At 42.5% G+C, this 17,882-nt stretch overlaps 1 protein-coding gene across 1 annotated transcript; it reads left to right on the top strand.

Annotated features, from left to right (window-relative positions):
- The first annotated feature begins 1,553 nt into the window (after positions 1 to 1,553).
- On the top strand, positions 1,554 to 17,571 carry LOC147435254 (uncharacterized). The gene is made up of 4 exons (XM_086488340.1): positions 1,554 to 2,140; positions 2,371 to 2,512; positions 14,952 to 15,087; positions 15,751 to 17,571. Exons 2-4 carry the CDS (start codon positions 2,466 to 2,468, stop codon positions 17,122 to 17,124), a joined length of 1,557 nt encoding a protein of 518 aa, XP_086344466.1. The 5' UTR covers positions 1,554 to 2,140; positions 2,371 to 2,465; the 3' UTR covers positions 17,125 to 17,571.
- Positions 17,572 to 17,882: the final 311 nt, after the last annotated feature.

Here is a 17,882-nt window from a genome sequence, read left to right as displayed (position 1 = left end):
TTGTAAAAGAAGGGAACTTTGCTAATGAATAAATGCATTGGTTTGCCATTAGCAATGACCTTTCTAGGTAAGTGGTAAATAGTAAGAAAGTCCCTTGATAATCTAGGGCATCAAAAGCGAGGGACCAAGGAATTGTTGGTGATTGTGAACAAATTGAATCCCAAGGTGAGTCAAACAAGGCCAAAAGAAAAAGCATCTCCTCTCAACAATCGAATTTGAACCTAGCTTCTCTATCATCCCATCCTCAAGCACTAACCGCCTCACTAGCATGCTCATCACATATTTGAGATGTTTCTCAATTATTGTTGCCAAACCTCAGCATGCCACATGTGTAGCTTATTGACATGATGTATGGTGCTACACATCCTCCAAGGTAAATAAGCATGACCAATCCCCTTGTCTCATGTATGTGTATATGAGGCCCCAAGCTCTTTCATTGCATAAAGAAGACCAAATAATAAGAGAGACATGTGCATGTTAGGATGGTCAAAAAGCAATTAGCTGAGCTAGCCAGAACAACATTGCTTTTTGGGTTCATGGGAAAAGTACCAACCAAAGCAGAGTTGATTAATTGGCTTTATGGGGCCAATGTTCTGGAATTTGTGCAATACCTTGCCAAAGAAATTCTCATAGTGCAGTTCAATGACCCAGTGGTTGTTACAAGCATCCAGACAACAAGTCCACTACTCTTCAATAGGTCTCCAGTGTGTGTTCCCCCATGGTTACCTGACACATTCAAGGATCTTTGCCCAATTTGGGTGGAATTTGTCAACCTTCTGCTTTTGCTCCGAGGGAACTTAAGAGATCTTGCTAGCACCCTAGGTATTCCGTTGTTCATATTGTCCCCTAGAATGTTTGGAAGTGCCTCCAATAAGGTTTGCATTTGCAGGGACATAGGAAAACCCCAACCGAAAAATTTGGTCGTGAATGTGGGTAATTCCTCTAAAATTTGGCACTTTTTTCGGAGCATGCTTTAAGTGCAATGGATATGGACACTTTGCAAGAGCTTGTTCATTGAACACTGACAAAGCGGATTCCAGTAAGGATAGGGAGGAGACCCAACCAGAGCCAACACCAACAAGCACAGAATAGACCAACACATTAAAGAAGGCACAAGGGAGTCTGAAAAGGGAGTACATGATACAGATATTGATGCTACTGGCCTTCTTAAGAAGGACATATTGGACCTAGTAGCACCAATAAGTCCAATTGCTAATGGTGAAAAGACCTGGCCTAGTTTCATATTTTCAGCAAATCCCCCCCCCCCCCCCAACCAAAATCTCCTACTTTACAAGAAGTGGTTGTGGCACCTGAACTTGAAAATGTAGTAAAAGGCTGGAAGAAAGTTACTGACAGTTCATGTAAGTGGTTCATATCTTAGGGTTGCCCAATAGGCAACACAAAGTAAACCCTCTCGACAAACCACTAACTCTTAGAGCTTGGGGAAACCTATTTGAGGCTCTTTGGCATTTAAATATGGAGGACTTCATGACTACAAAAGGACAACCTCCCAAATAGACGATGTGACAAACATCCTAGTGGGAGATAACATATTGATGGAAGCAAACAGCCAGACGGGAGGGCACTAAAGGGGCTAACTTGGAAGTGGAGGAATTTGTCTCTCTATCTGAATCATAGAAGACCTCGACTTGTATTCAAGGACTATGAAGGGCATGAAAACTATTAAGAAGAGTGCTCTATTCTACGAAGAGGTTAGTAAATCCAGAGATCTTGGCTATATCCAAGAGCACCATTTGGATGCTTATAGCAGCAGGAAGCACACATTAGGAGCAGGTTCAAGCTTTCCTGTCACTCTTTTGGGGAATATTTGGAAGCTAGCTGGGTGCCCTCGAGTCCACGATAGGCTGTGTCTTGGTGGCAGCTTGGCAGAGTTTGGTGGCTTTATCGGCTTGAGGAGGATCTGCGGTTATGGGTGTCGATAGCTCATGGTGTTGGAGATTTCGGGATTGGGCTCTACCTTACGGCTGTACTGTTTCTAGTAGCCATGCTATTGTATTTTGGTTTTCCTGTAGTGGTTACGATGTGAAGGGCATTTCTCGGCCGAGGTTTTGGTGCCAGGGCGACGCTTTTGCTTTGTCAATGTGATGAATTTTTTATGGTGGCTCTTGCAGAAGTTTTGGTGAGGAGCCTTTGCTGGATGTAACTATGATATTGTTGTATTTTATTTTATTACTTTAATATATATATCTACAACCCCCACCCGGTGCTAAAAAATAAAGGATGGGCCATTTCCATGTGGCCATCTATATCGTCTTGCAATGCCAAAGTATTTTAACTCCTGTTTGCTTAACTTTACTCACAAAGCTTTTGGACGCTTGCTTCCTTCACTTTACTCTTGTTGGTGGGCAGGCAGGATCGAGATCTTCCTCTGATTTGCAGCAGCCCATGCTGCTTGCCACAAAGATGAAGCTCAAGAGAGGCGGCGTTGATCCATAACACCATGAATGCTCTTACTCTTCTGCAGCGCCATCTGTGCCTCAGCAGCCGCAAGGTGCCATCTCTTCCACCTTATTTGTTTCTCTTCAATTAAGTTAAGCGTGCCCTTTTACTTTCTTGGAGAGTTTGCTATGGCCTTTGCAGATGTGGGCACTTTCTGAACTTGATTAAAGAGTGTGAGTTATGCCTTATGCTCTACATAATCTACTGTCTTGGTGTTCTCTTTACCACAAAGTCTCCTTATCTGAGGGTTGCGTACATTCAATTTGCTGCAATGAAGCATATTTTGTCGTTGAAATATGAGGTCGTCTGCTTCACTTACGTCGTGAAGTCAGAACTAGTGGGCATTGTAAGTAGCAAATTCTTTTCAAAAATATTATTTGGAGGAAGGATAGCAATCACATGTGCAGGAAACTGGACTAGAAAAAGTCATGTACGGCAAACTTCGGAATGAGAATCTTTGATTATGATGCTGCAGTGTTTTTATTTAGTGTAGAAGATTCTTATCGTCAATATGACTCTCGAAACGAAAGAAAACGACAGCTAAATGGGTTTTAAGGGACCTTGTATTCAGATTTTATTTATTTATTTATTTGGTAGTGCTCTATGCTTGATATTGCTCATTATCATAATTCTCTAGTGCTCCTTGTATGTAGTCAATGATCAATGTTGCCAATTAGCAAGTTTCCCCAGTGGTTAGTTGCTTGAGTTGGCAAATGCTTCAATTATCATCACTAGAATGCTTCTAGTGATGATTGAAATTTGCACTTGCTATTTACTTTATCCAGATCACCACAAACAATCAGAAAAAGCATATCCGCCTTGTTGATCTGTGTGTGTGTGATGTGTGTCGGTAGCAAATGTTGATACCTCATTCTACGGCTATTATTGGTATTTAGTCAATTTGATGCTTATGCATGATGGGGCTGGTGGCTGTACTTTCCATTGTGGGTGAATCTGGGCTTCTCTTGGATTCATCTAGGTATAGATTAGTTAGAACCTTTGAGTACCAAAAAAGACTTCAAAGGATGTGACAGCGGTTGAGTAGACAAACTGATGAAGCAAGTCCTTCACTGCAAATTGAGGGAGGGCGAGGCCTGATGCTAGAGCACAACGCCATTTCGCTGAGGGATGTAGGGAAGGGGAGTTTTCCTATGGACTTCATGAGAGGAGAGGAATAAATCAGACTATTTTACCTCCACGGTCAATTTTGAAGGTAGAGTTTTTAGGGTTAGATTGGTCGTCAACTTGATCGATTCACATTGTAGAGTGTGAGAGTGCTTCAAACTTCTTAGCAAGAAAAAACACTCGTATCTTTATTGAGAAATCATCAAGTATCAAATAGTATGTACAACCACCAAGAGATTCCACCTCCATAGGACCTACAAGATTAGTATGAACAATCTGAGAGGCATAAAAAGTAGCCTCCCTTGGAAAAGAGCGACAGGGACTTAGCCAAACTGAGAGTGCCAATGGATACGCTCATCATCTTTGATAAGTGCCTTGATGGGAGAGAATAATTGATTTCGATGTGAATTGTGGCTACAAATTAGAAGAGAGAAGCTACAAGCCACCTTCTTAATAACAATATGGCACAATAGAAGAGGTTCTTTCTGTTAATGACATCAACGAAGTCATCATCAAAATATAGTCCAAGACCTTTAGAAGTTGTTTTAGAGATGGAAAGGATGTTTGTTGATAATGGGGCACATGAAGCACATCATTAAACATTGCGTCACCAAGAGAGATATTTTCACACCAACCACTAGCAAAGTAGAATCGTCACCTATATCCTTGGCTTTGCCTTTGTTCTCTACGCAATCAATTTTTTATAGGGATCACCGAACAAAACTCTTTCCTTCAATATGACCATCCTAGCCACAAAATGTGCAAAGATGAGAATCTTTGGAATCCCTTTTAGGTGGAGAAGGTTTAGTAGATACATGCTCCTTCAAGAATTTATTCTTTCCTTTATTGTTGTCTTTATATTGAGCATCGAAAGAATTATTTTACTTGTTCTTTCTCTTATTGAGGCATTTTTTCATTTAAGAGAGATGGATTGTTCATAAGAGAGAAAAAAGGAACTCGGAGAGTGGAACCGGCTAGTCACCCGACGAGGCGGTAAATCACTAGAAAACAGCCCACAAACAGTAACACAACAAATAAATTGAACAAAATATGCAAGACAACACTTTTACTCAAGACACGAGAACGCATAGTTCCTCCTCCAAAAGTAGTGGCCCTCAAAGGAGCGCCCCTGGCGGTATTTCTTTACTGTATTAATCACAAATAGTACAACTCTCGTAGTGCATTCATGGGAACTCACTCGGGCCCTCGAGTACAGTGTCTCTCTCTCCGACTTGGTCAATAGAAATAGGCACGCAGGCCCCATATATATAGCTCCTGAAGAGGCCCCTTTGAAAAGCTGGGCTTTTCAACCCTTGGAAAAGCTCCAAAAGTATTAGTGTCAATTTGCCAGGTATTGGCCGTACGGCCTTGCCACATCAGCACTTGGAATTTAAGCCACAGATCACGGGCTATCCGTACAGCATACGGACTAACATGTCAGCACGTTGCTTTTTAATTCTCTCTTTTGCAGTCTCTCATTGGGAGTTATAACTTATGCCACGTCATCACTTTTGTGACATCCCTCCCCCCCCCCGGCCCCCCCCTAAAAAGAAGAGTAATTGTCCTCGATTACACTTGCAAAAAGAAGACCAAAACACCAAAACTGACAGCAGTCACGCTCTTTCATTATCCACACAAGACAGTTTTCACACATTGCATCACAACCACTGCACATGCATCACAATGAGGTGACTCAAATCAAAGTCACCCTTGTCCACATCATACAAAGACCCAATGGCTAATGTCTTTAGATGTTTACAGACCCTAAATGTACATTGATCGGCACCGCATTACACAATCACATTTATATCTTATTCCTCGTCGAGATTTTAACGGACTTTTAGGAACTATTGCTGACGGCTGCCCACTTGTAGGATTGAATAGAGATGAGAGAAAACGCAATACACAAACTGAGAGACAGAGTAATGGACGGTAACGCAAGGTTATCCAACATGCAACCGTTGTATTAGTAATCCGATACAATGGTCGCAGGCGAATTGTAGGAACGCGGATGCGTTTTGGAACTGCAGGTGCGCAGAGCGCGATAGCTAAGTGTGAGTTCTTTGCGATGAGGGAAAAATGCACAATGCTTTGTATGCTTTGATGAACCATGAGAAAATGCATAGGCTAAGGGTTCCTTTTATGGGAATAAAACTCACTTGTCCAACCCAAATTTGGGAATTATTGGCAAAAACGGTTTTAGTGTTTTTTAGTCTAAAAATTGAATATGCTCTAACTTTCTCATCCGGACTCGGGATTAAGTTCCAAAACTTGCATCTAAATGTACATGCTACGTAGCTCACTTGGAGACTCTTCAACGTGGTGTACGGCAATCAGAGTGGTCTCGTACGGTCACGTATGTTTTCTCCACGTACGAGACGTGCAGTACTCATCAAACTCTAAAATATTCTGTTGTTTGATGACGTTACATAACGCTCAGGAAAAACAAGCATGCATTTCTTAAGCTTGAGAGATGTAGACCTTGGGGGAGGCTCTCAGGCTTGAGAGGGTATGGCTTGAGAGCTATTAGGGAGGGAATGGAGAGCTTGAGAGCAATGTCTCGTGAGAGAGCTTGTCACAGATACGGAAGTGTATATCGTAACTTAATAGCACTTTAGATAAAAGAAAGAAACTATTGAAAAATTTTCAAATTCACATCAATCGACGCATAATTGACAACTCATTGGGGACCAGACGATGGGCTGGTTCCTCTCCGCAAAGAGATTCTTTATTATAGGGGATAAAATCTTGTACAAGCACATAGACGGGAAAACAAGAGAGAATCTCAACTCTCTTTCTTATCCATTCCAATTCCTATTTGAGAGAGGGATTTAATTATCTCTCTACTTCAAAGAGAACACAGGTTCTCTCTGCTGAAATTTACTGTATCATATGGACTAGAATCCCTACCGCTTCTAGTGAATATTTCCAGCGGAAAATTGTTTAAATGATCAAACTGTCATATTTTTATGAATATGTTGGATGCTGAAATTGACTTACCTTCAGCCTAATTGGCTGATTTAGACTCGAATCTGCCTTCCCTGATCTTCCTGATTTCGTTCCAACTGACCTCGTTCCAGGTCTTCTTGAGTTCGTTCCAATTGAGGCACAACAATACGTGATCGTTCTTCTGCTGCCCCTTGGCAAGAGCGCATGGCTGAATGTGTTACATAGGAGAGAATGTGCACATAGGGCTCAAGAGAGAGAGAGAGGACATGAGGTCTATGTGTGTGAGAGACAGAACTCTTACCACCCTCATTGCTTCTCTGTATAATCTTCAGTCCGTCTCTCCTGTGAATCGTGGTTAATATGTGCCAGTTTTGCCCATGATAGGAAGCAGGGAAGGGGCGCTATAAGTTTGCAACTTTCAATTTGGAATTTTTGAGTCCTCAGCACCCTCCGATGCATTCTTAAGGTCATGAGGTATTTTCTACGCTTTTGAAGCTATATTTAAGTTAACAGTCTATTTTGGTCACTTCACACTTGGGTGGCCACTTTACTTATAAGGTTTTTTTTAACATGTCACTTCAAAATTGAACCCCCCCCCCCCCCCCCCCGCAAAATAAATAGTTAGGAACTCAATTTAATAAGCTTAACTACTTATTTCTTACTTGTTTCTTATTTCTTACTTGTATATATACTTATTTCTTACTTGTATATCTTATTTCTTACTTGTCAGACACAGAAAACTTCCTGCACAAAAGTTTTTAAAGGACAGTATCATTTAAAATTACTAGTACGGCCGGCCGCCTTCGGTGGCCTCTCTCTCTCCCCCTCTCCCCCTCACTCATATAAACCGGAACTCACCGGATGCAGCAAACTTTGACACGTGGCACTGGAAAACCAGTGTCCTTAATATATAGTATAGATTTTACCGGGCGTCCCCGGGACATAAAATTTAACATTAAAATTGTTCGAGAATTATTAAATAATTCTTTTGGAGACCTTAGAAACCCATCTTCATCTATGTGCTTGATCTGGCGTGCTCTATTTTGCATCTAGCTAATCATATCTTACTGCTTTGCTCGGACGATGGAAAATCCCTGTTAGGGTGCCACGCACTGAAAATTAATCCATTAAAATTTATTGGATCAAAAATACGTTCATAAATTGTTCTATGCACAAAATGATAAAAATTATTCCTTGTAAATAATTTATAGCAAATTGGCTATAGTCAAAATAGTTACATCCCTCTGGCTTCTATACAATTGTCCTCAACTGTAAGGTGTCAAGATAATTTCTAAGTATGTCTGGGAAAGAGGCTAAATCTTGTTCTCTCATCCAATGGGCATAAAGAGGGGAATAATTCTTAAACTTAACTAAATACTTTCCGTATGTAGCTCCAGACTTAAGTTGGCGCTTCTGATGATGGATTATCTGTTCGGGAAGAAGAATTTCTTCTTGATCCTCAACTTTAGGTGGTTCTTGTGCAATGGGTTCGGCAAGAGGATTACCAACATAAGGTCGAAGGAGACTTATATGGAAAGCATTTTGGATATTTCAGTTTAATTTGAAGATCCAATCTAAAGGTAATGTCATTGATTTGATCTATAATCTTAAAGGGGCCACAATATTGGGTCATAAGCTTAACAACTTTCCCTTTGTTACCTTTCTGTTTCTTCAAGCGAGCCTTTGTCAAACTTAAGAAGAACATACTGTCCTAAAGATAAATCTAGGTGTCTTCTATGTTTATCTGCAGCTTTCTTATGCTTTTCTTGAGAACGGATAATAGCTCTTTTAACCTGAGCATAAGCTGAATCGAGATTATGAACAAACTCATCTGCTATAAAGATATTAACATAGACTTGTCATTCTGGGATCTCGATCATTGATAATTGTTTGTGGCATGTCATGACGGTTAAAGATCTGAGCAAGGAAAACTTTTGCCATTTGATCAGCTTTAATAGTTTTTCGAACGAGAATAAAATGCGCTTGCTTACGGAAAATATCAAAGATAGTCTAGATCGCATTGTTTCCAGACTAGGTTCGTGGAAGATCCATAATAAAGTCCATAGTAATACTTTCCCAAGGTTTCTGTGGAACTGGGAGAGGGTTGAGTAAACCAGGAGCTTTAGGACATTCATATTTAACTTTTTGGCATATATCACACTTGAGGACAAATTTTTCAATGTGAGCTTTGAGAGTGGGCCAAAAGAAATATCTTACTAATGCTTGAGTGCTAGGCTTCATTATGGCTGAGTCTGCCCTTGATCTCCGGAGTCATGACAGAAACTCAGCACGCTGAACTTTGTGTTGATGTATGCTCATGTGTGTGTGCGTGTGGTGTGTGTGGGAGCATATGTTTGTACCTAGTTCTACACCCACTATTGGGCACTGACGACGTTAGTGGGGATGTCGTGGTATTTAGTCAATACTATGCATGATGGAGCTGATGGTTATATTGTCTCGTGGGTGACTACCATGAGTCTATACCTTGCACTTTCCTTCAAGGGTGAATCTGGGTATATCCTGGATTCATCTAGGTATATATCAAGAACAATTCCTCTATGCCCAACATAAGGAGATGCATGTGCTTCATCCATTACTTTGTGTCTTAGGGGCTAAGCGACACAAATTGTTTGATGATGATAGAGATAACCATCTTTAATGGATTATGGAAATATAGAATTTCCCATTTGTAATTGGTGCCAAATATTAGCAAAATCAGGGTCTTCAGGATATTTTTTGGAAGAGATTCTAAATCCTGATGATAAATTCTCGTGATAGAGTTAACTTTGGGTCTTCGTGAGAGGGCATCTGCTACTACATTTTTATTTCCAAAAGTATGTAAAATCTGGAAATGAAACATAGAGAGGAAATTAGCCCATCGCATCTGTTTCTCGGACAACTTGCGTTGAGAGAGAAAGTATCTCAGACTCTGATGATTTGTTTTGAGAATGAAGTTTGTACCAAGGAGATAATGTTTCCACATAGAAGGAGCATGGATAACAGCCGTTAATTCTTTTTCATAAATTGAAGCATGTAGTTCTGCATCTCGAAGTCTTCGACTTTCATAAGCTATGGCATGTCCTTCCTAATTGAGGATGGATCCTATACAGTCACGAGATGCATCACAATGAACTTCAGAGGGTTTTCATAGATGTGGAACGATAAGAACAGGTCCATGAGTGTCACGTGCACATCTAACCCTATGTGCATGTGGACAAGCTGACTTCAACCCAGGGTCATTTCTAGAATAGGAAGTGTTCTGGAAACCTTATGATCCTTTGGAAGGATGTGCATGTCCGGACACTTAGCGTAGCTGCATACCCTCTGATTGCACACGAACACAGCTGATGTCCACTTCATGTGGGCATTGGTGTGTTCACCACAGAAAGTGTCGGAATCCAATTCTGACAAGCAGAGCATTCATTACAGGCATTGTATTGCATTTCAGGGCATTTTTAAAGTCACTTTATTATTATTAATAAGTGACATTTTATTAAGTCACTGCCCTACCTTTGTCAAAAAAAGCATAAAAGAAACCCTGAGTTCACATTTTCTCTCAGTACTGTAGAAGATCCATGAACTCCTTTGGCAGCAATCCAGCCATCGCCTACAGTAGATCCAGCGTTTCCAGCAGCTACGTCACCATCTACGTTTCCTGATGGGCAGCCAGATTGCGTTTTTGCTCAACATTTACGATCAGCCTCCATTGCAGATCGCCCTTCATTTCCATAGCCCTGCAGTTCACCCCATAGCCTCAGATCACCCTCAACATTAGCCATTCAGCCATTGCAGTTTCCAGCCCGTATCTTCATCAATTCTACAGGATCGTAATTTTCAGTCTTTAGCCTCATCAGCGTTTTCTGTTTTCAGCCATCTACATCTCAGTTTCCATTTTTGCATCCACAGCACGTCCAAAAGTTGTAGCATTTTCATCTGTGCAATCTAAAGCAAATACCTCTCTAGCAATGGAGAGGGTTTGTGTCACAAGGCGGGCACCACGTGCCAATAGAAAAGAACAGACTGAACAGACTGTTAGCACTTCAATAACAACTGAACTGAGAGAGAGAGAGAGAGAGAGAGAGAGAGAGAGAGAGAGAGAGAGAGAGAGAGACTACACATGACACGGAGTGGCAGAATTCCACCCCAGAGAGTATTGGCCCCAAACCTTGGCGCCCCTTTCGGTATTTCTTTATATTGCATCATCAAAGTACAAGCCGGTACTCCAGACTCTGCACCTTCTCCAGGAAGCATGCCAGAGAATGAGCCCTAGCCTCATATTTAAAGGCCCTTGGCCTAAAAAGCAATTTACATGAAAAGCTTTCGAAATCAAAAGCTTCTGGTCCAAAAAGCAGTTTACATGAAAAGCTTTCAAACTCAAAAGCTTCTGGTCCGAAAAGCAATGCCAAAAGCTGCCAGCGTAAATCACGGAAATCCGTACAGCCTGCCATGTCATCATGCCAGCGCAATTTTCGAAAATCAGCCATGCTGTTGCAGTTTTAGGGTTAGGGTTTCCAGAATTAGGGTTTGCAGGTTTTAGGGTTAGGGTTTTCGGAATTAGGGTTTCAGCAGTTAGGGTTTCTGGAATTAGGGTTTCTGGCAGAAATTAGGGTTAGGGTTTTCTGCTCTCGGGCAACCACATCATCACTCTGTGACACTTCTTCTGTTGCTTGTTCTTCTTAGGGTTTAGGCCCCTCGACCGATAGCTCCGTTCTTGAGTAGGTAGACACGTCAGCAGTTTGTTACAGTTTGGGACCCATCTGGTGTAAGTTCTCCTTTCTCTCTCCACTCACAGAACCTTCATTCACAGTGTTAGTTCTCTTCTCTCTCTCTCTATGCTAGTGCAATCACCACATTCTCTAAGAACTAAAAGGAAGACTCTAATTCACAAGGAACCTTGGAAAACATTGATCACACATATTCTAACTACCATCATCTCTCAATTCCGCTACACATTACATTGGTATTAGAACTCTAGGAGTGTTAAGTTATTTCAAGGCATGAATTCTCTCAGAGTTTTTTTTTTTCTCTCACAAAAAGATTGAAAAAAAGTTTGCCTTTGAGGTACACGTAACCTAAGACCACTTAGGCGTGTTATCTCTCTAATCTGTGTTTTGAACAGTGACAGGTAACCCAAGACCACTTGGGCTTGTCCAGCCTCCCCTCGTCCTCTCTCCACTCACTACGAGAGGGCCTTGCACATCGTGGCAAACCGATCAACGTGAGGAAGGAATAAGCAATTTTGCTGTGAGCGCAAGGCCGCCAAGGGGTGCGCCCGTAGGAAGGAGTTAACTTGGGTAAGAGAAAAGCCTTCATTAACCAGGTTGCAAGCGTAGCAACCCCATAGTTCAACAGTTCTGAGTGCATGGTTCTCACTCGAAGGGGAATGGATACTCTGCAAGAAGATGATGAGAGTTTGGGGGAGAGGAAGTGCGTACCCAGTCAGGTCCTTCAAACCCGCCCCCATCCCCAGTTTCGCCACGGTTTGCACCCCATCCTATGGAGGCCTTGATGAAAAGTATGATGAACATGATGCTACAGTAGGAGGCTCAAGGGCCAGAGGCAGACGCCAAGCGTGAAGCTCGAAGGATAGCAGTCGAAGAAAAGCGGATCGCCATGGAGCTAGAATGCGAGGCATTACGAGATCAATGTCTGAAAGACTTGGTCTCTCAGTTTCTCTCTACCAAAAGCGACCCACCCAAGGTGTCGAGCAAGTCATCATGTAGCTCATCCAGTGGTGACTCTTACAACCACCCAATCACGGAGAAACTCTCGTTCAGTAAGTATGACGGTAGGATGGATGCTACTGTGATTTATTCTTGGTTGCATCAATTTAATGTCTATTTTGCTACTCACATGAAGAGCGAGAACAATAAAGTTTTGACAACAGCTCTGTACTTGTCGAGAGATGCCATCAATTGGTATCACTCTTGGCAAGACATACAAATGGCTCAGTACCTTGAGGACACGAAGGACATCGTTGTCCCAGCACCTTTGCAGTACAGTTGGGTCGACTTTTAAATCAGGCTCAAGGCACGATTCATGCCACCGCAGTACATGGAACGGTTGAAGGAGGAATGGGGTGGTCTCAAGCAGAATGGGACTCTGGTAATGACTTTTTCTAACCGTGTCATGCAGATAGGTGTTCAATTGCGAAAGCCCGATGACGATCGCAAGGATGCATTTGTTTTCGGTCTTGATGAGTATATCAAGTTCGATGTGCAAATCGCAGATCCCGTTGACTTCAATGCCGTAGTGCGCGTAGCTCTCAAGCAGGAAATGAAGCACAACAAAGGTAAGCCTAAGGAGAGCAAGTCATCCTCAATCACCCCGCAAAGCACCCAAAGTTAACAGAACGGTAAGATGAATGGTAACAATTCTTCTTCTACCTCCCTGTCTCTCTCTACTCTTGAAGCACAACAGTCAGAGTTTTAACAATCAAAATAAATGAAAGGCTAAAACTCAAGACACCCCTGAGTTTGACTCTTGATGAAAAGGTTGCTAAAGGAATTGTAGGAGGATACTTAAGTCTAGAAGAAAGAACCATTTATAGTAAAGAAAACCGCTTTTTTAAGTGTCACACTATAGGTCATATGAAAAGGGATTGTCCTAAGGAATCACCACCTAAAGAACAGAATGTTACTACACCACAACTTAGTGTGCTTGAACCCACCACATCTGTTGAAGTTTCTATTGATCATCCAGATGAGTCTCTCATAAAATATTTTGGTCATGTGAATGGGCACACATTGGTAGTCTTGTTTGACTCAGGTAGTATGCATGATGTGATAAGTGATTCTCTTATTCAAGAGGCATGCTTAGAAGCCATTCCCGCGTCTCCTATGGAGGTGTCTGGATTTGCTCATGGCATGAATTCCCAAATTACGCATGAATGTCCTAATGTGCTAGTTTCCATTCAGCAAGCCTCTTTTTGTCGTAAATTTCTTGTATCTCCTCTCATTGGATGTGATATGATTTTTGGCATTAAATGGTTTCGTGAGTATAATCCACAGGTTAATTGGAAAACAAGTACACTCTCTCTCTCTCTCTCTCTCTCTCTCTCTCTCTCTCTCTCTCTCTCTCTCGATGGTGCCTCTCTCGTGGTCATCCACGATGAGGAAGATATCCACTCTTTGTCTCAAATCTCTCATGTGTAGGTTAAGCGTGAGCTTCGCCGAGGCGTAGAAGTGGCATTCATCTATGCCGCCCGAGTTTCTCGGAACCGCAGTACCACAGTTCCACAAGCAACTATCCTCAGAAGTACAAGCATCTCTGCTTGTATGATAATCTCCCACCACGTCTCCCACCGGTGCGTTCGAAGGAGCATCGTAGTGAGCTCGTAGAAGGAGCACAGCCAATCATTAGAGGTTTGATTGAATATGTTCCTGAAAAAGCTAGCCCTGTTGTTGCAGATGCTTTGAGTGGCAAAGGACAGATCTTGACTTTAGGGTCAGGTCAGTGGTCTCTCTTCCTGGAGGTTCTTTCGACGACATGAAGCGTAAGTATGTCGACTCCGAGTTTTGTAAGCAGTGGTTGCAGGCTCTTGCAGGGCAGGGGCTAGCAACTACCTCATCCGTGATGGTTTCTTGTATTTCTGTCATCGTCTTTGTGTATTGCCTTCATACTGCACAACCATAATGCACGATGCACATGATGCACGGAACAATGTCTCATCATTTTAGATAGATTTAGCAAATTTTGCATGCTCATTCCGTGTAAGGCCACAGCCCCCGCACAAGACATTGCACATTTGTTCATTAAGCATTGGTATCCACTTTGTGGTTTGCCTAAGTCCATTGTGTCAGATAGAGATACAAAGTTTACGTCTAACTTTTGAAAAGCATTGTTTGAAAATTTTGTCACGAAACTAAATTTCTCATCTGCATTTCACCCACAGTCCGATGGTCAAACTGAGATTTACAATCAGTTAGCCTTCGATGTCCTTAAGTCATATGTGCATGATCAACAAAATCATTGGGAGCATTATCTCCCGTTAGTGCAAGCAATTTTGAATGATTCCTATTCCAGTGCAATTGGTAGGACACCCTACGAGGCAGCTTTTGACCGTCCCTTCCAGTCTATTGACTAGACCGGTCAGTCAGTTGCCCGAGGCCAATCTTGAGAGCCGTTTCCTGGATGAGATAACTGAGAGTGTGAAGCTTCGGCTAAGCAAGGCTCAGGAATCCTATTCACGGCAGGCTAACAAGCATCGGCGGGATATTACTATCAATGAAGGGGATTGGGTTTATTTAAGGATTATGAAGAAGCGTCTTAAGCAAGTAGGAAAGACATGTCCTAAGTTGTCATTTAGAAATTATGGTCCATTTCCAGTCATTAGGAAGATAAATGATGTGTCTATGAAATTGGGTTTGCCTAACTCATGATCAATGCACAATGTGTTTCATGTTTCTTGGCTCAAGTTGTTTCAGGGAGATACACCTCAATAGATTCTTGAAGAAAAAGCCACTGTTTGAAGTAAGCTCGAGCTTCCCGAAGGCCGAGCGGGCTCATCGATATCACTTTGGCTGCCATCTCTGGAGACTCAAACTCTATCTGGTAATAACCTCTCCCAAGAATCGTCACATCGATGATCTTACGGTTCACCCACTTCGGTGAGACTCGAGAGTCGGGCCTAGAGCAACTGGCATGGAGAAAGTCCCAAACCTTGCCCCTGCTAGGCTGTGTGCCACCAAACTTGCAAATGACTGAGGTGGCCTGAAGTCGCTCCACCTCGGCCATCAAGCTCGCTTGCTCTTCCGGCGAAAAGGCAAGTCGAAGGGTCGGCTCCGTGGTGTTGGGCAAGGGGGCTTTAGTAGAGTCCCTCTGTGGTGGAGCAAGGCTGCGATTCTGTGTCTGCTGCTGTAATAGAAGGGCAGGGATGTTGAGGGAGTTCACCCACAGGCTGAAAAACAGCCAGCAGGCAATGCGGGGAGGTGGGAGGGAAGGGCAAGCAAGGGGGGGGGGGGGGGTGGGTAGCGTGAGCGCAAGGAGGTGGGGGCGATGCGAGGGCAACGGGGGCGGGGGGCAGCTTGAGCACGGTGAGGTGAGGAGCTGCAGCGAGCCACATGAATCATACTTTAAGAGGACATTTCTGGTTTTTTTTGTGTGGAGAGGAGTGTGAGTTCATTGAGTTTGTTGTATTTCAATTGAATGCTGAATAAAGAAATTGTGTTTTCTAACTGGCAGTCCTTATGTTTTTACCTTTTTTCTTTTGTGCAGCTAGTAGAAAGGCATCTTGGGCATGCCAAGAAGCTGCTGTTAAGCAACGAGCCAGCAGATATTTATTGTGCTCTAAATCTTCTAGATACTGCCCTTAAACTCTCTCCTCATTCTGAGAAAGCCATTGAGCTGAAGGCAAGGGCTCTTCTCTGCTTAAGACGCTTCCAGGATGTGGCCAATCTCTTGCACGAGTTTATTCCCAGCTTGAAGGCTGAAACTCTTGGCTCAGGCCGTTTTTTTGACACAGAGAAAGTGAAGCTACTTGAGGGCCAGCCAGCTGAATACAGAACTGAGGTGGTGTCAAATGTTCGTTGCTTTTCTTTGTTCCCGTCTAAAGGCAAGTTGTGGGTTACATTTTCTAGGAAAGGAGAGCGAGAACAATTTAGGTATGTGGTTTTAGGGCAAGCATGCTGTCATCTTGGCATGATGCAAGATGCTATGGTCTTATTGTCAAATGGCAAGCGTGCTGCCTCTGCTGCTGTTCGAAAGCATGGTACCAGCATGCGTGAAGATGATTTTATTTTAGACAGCATGTTTGGACCAGATTCTGATGTTGTAAACCATTTGCTGCACAGTATTAAGTATCTTCTCAGAAGGAGAGCAGCTGCTCTAGCTGCTGTTGAGGCAGGACTTTATTTAGAAGCTGCAAGACATCTTTCCAAGATTATAGATGGGCGTAGGGGGACACCTCAGGCTTTTATTTCTGAATGCTGCTTGTATCAGGCTACCGCATATCATGCTGCCAATAGACTCGTGGATGCTATAGCAGATTGCAACCGTTGTTTGGCTTTGAATCCAATGTGTGCTGAGGCTATCGACATTCGTGCTACAATATATGAGACTATTGGATGTTTCGATGATTGCTTGGGAGACCTTGATCAACTCAGAGCACTGTATGTTTCTGGTTTCCAGAACCACAAGTCTATGTGGTTTTATAGGCCCAGTATAGTGGACATAGATGTTCAAGGGTCCATTGATATCGTTAACAGCCGACTTGCTGCTGTACGTGAGCGTTGGAGCATTCATGACACAACTGACCACCACAGAATTTTGGGTGTTTCAAGAGGTTGCTCCAGAGCAGAAGCAGAGCGTGCTCTTGTTGTTCTTTCTTTAAAGCATAGACCAGACAAAGCTGCCCATTTCATTGATCAATGTGAATTTGTGGATGATAGGAAGATTGAAGACGTGAAAGGGCAGGCACGGCTAATGGGATCAAATCTTTTTCAGTTGATTGAGAAATCGTATACAGGGGTTTTGGCTTTGGTAATGGAGGAAGAGATGAGAAGAGAAATGAGAGGTAATATAAATGATCTTGCTCTATGCAAGGCAGCCTCGATCATGTCATTCTGGGTAGATACTAGAGATATACTGTAGAAATTTACAGATCAGGGTTTTTGCATCAAGGTGGAAGCATGCCTTATGCAGGGAACTTGTCCCGGGGGCTAGCCCAGTGGTGCAAATTTCAATAATCTTGACATACAGAATGTCAGTAAAGAGAGGACTTGTTAATGGAAGCTCACCATGGAGCATCATCACTTCAAGCATGCTGAAAGAAAAGGAGCAATCAACCACTCCAATTGTTTTGGTTTTTGAGATATGCTTCCAACAGAAAACTGGACAATTTATCCACATTTCTTCTGAGATGCGAGGGGGGTTTTTGGTTCCCCAATAATGTCCACCCTGTTTTTAGACTTGGGTCGGTATCCTGTGGCTGCAAGTTTTTCAAATGCAGGCCAAGCATTTGTATGTAATATGTATCTGTGTATAACAGTCAAGAATTTTATCATATTTTACAGGTATTATAGCTGGGAATTTTTCTTTTGTCTCGTTTTCCTATAGAAATTGAGGGTGGGCAACAAATTTCACCATTACATTTAATGCTCACATGATTGTGCTTCATAGAGAATAGGTCAAGCGTGTTAAGCTTTTAGTGTCAACGTGGCATTTCATCTCAAATCGAGTACGATGGCTTAGTGTCACTAGTGATCTTGAATTAAAGTGGAGGTTGAGGTATGAGGTGACAGCATACCTAGTAATGAGTCGTAGTAGCTAAACAAAAAAGATAGGGTCGAAATCACCTTAAAAAATAATGTAGTATACTGGTCATGTATTGTGCTGAATTAGAGGAGTGT

Source organism: Adiantum capillus-veneris, chromosome 18 (genome assembly GCF_014529385.1).
Source record: "Adiantum capillus-veneris isolate H3 chromosome 18, ASM1452938v2, whole genome shotgun sequence".
Lineage (NCBI taxonomy): Eukaryota > Viridiplantae > Streptophyta > Polypodiopsida > Polypodiales > Pteridaceae > Adiantum > Adiantum capillus-veneris.
Note: the sequence above shows the minus strand (reverse complement) of the source record. Positions and strands in the feature narration are given on the sequence as shown.

Bases quoted from the DNA above. Each gene is read 5' to 3' on its own strand.
- LOC147435254 (XM_086488340.1), top strand. From the start codon at position 2,466: ATGCTCTTACTCTTCTGCAGCGCCATCTGTGCCTCAGCAGCCGCAAG. The intron at 2,513-14,951 runs GTGCCATCTCTT...TCTTGGCTCAAG, and splicing joins TGTGCCTCAGCAGCCGCAAG to TTGTTTCAGGGAGATACACC. The intron at 15,088-15,750 runs GTAATAACCTCT...TCTTTTGTGCAG, and splicing joins GGAGACTCAAACTCTATCTG to CTAGTAGAAAGGCATCTTGG.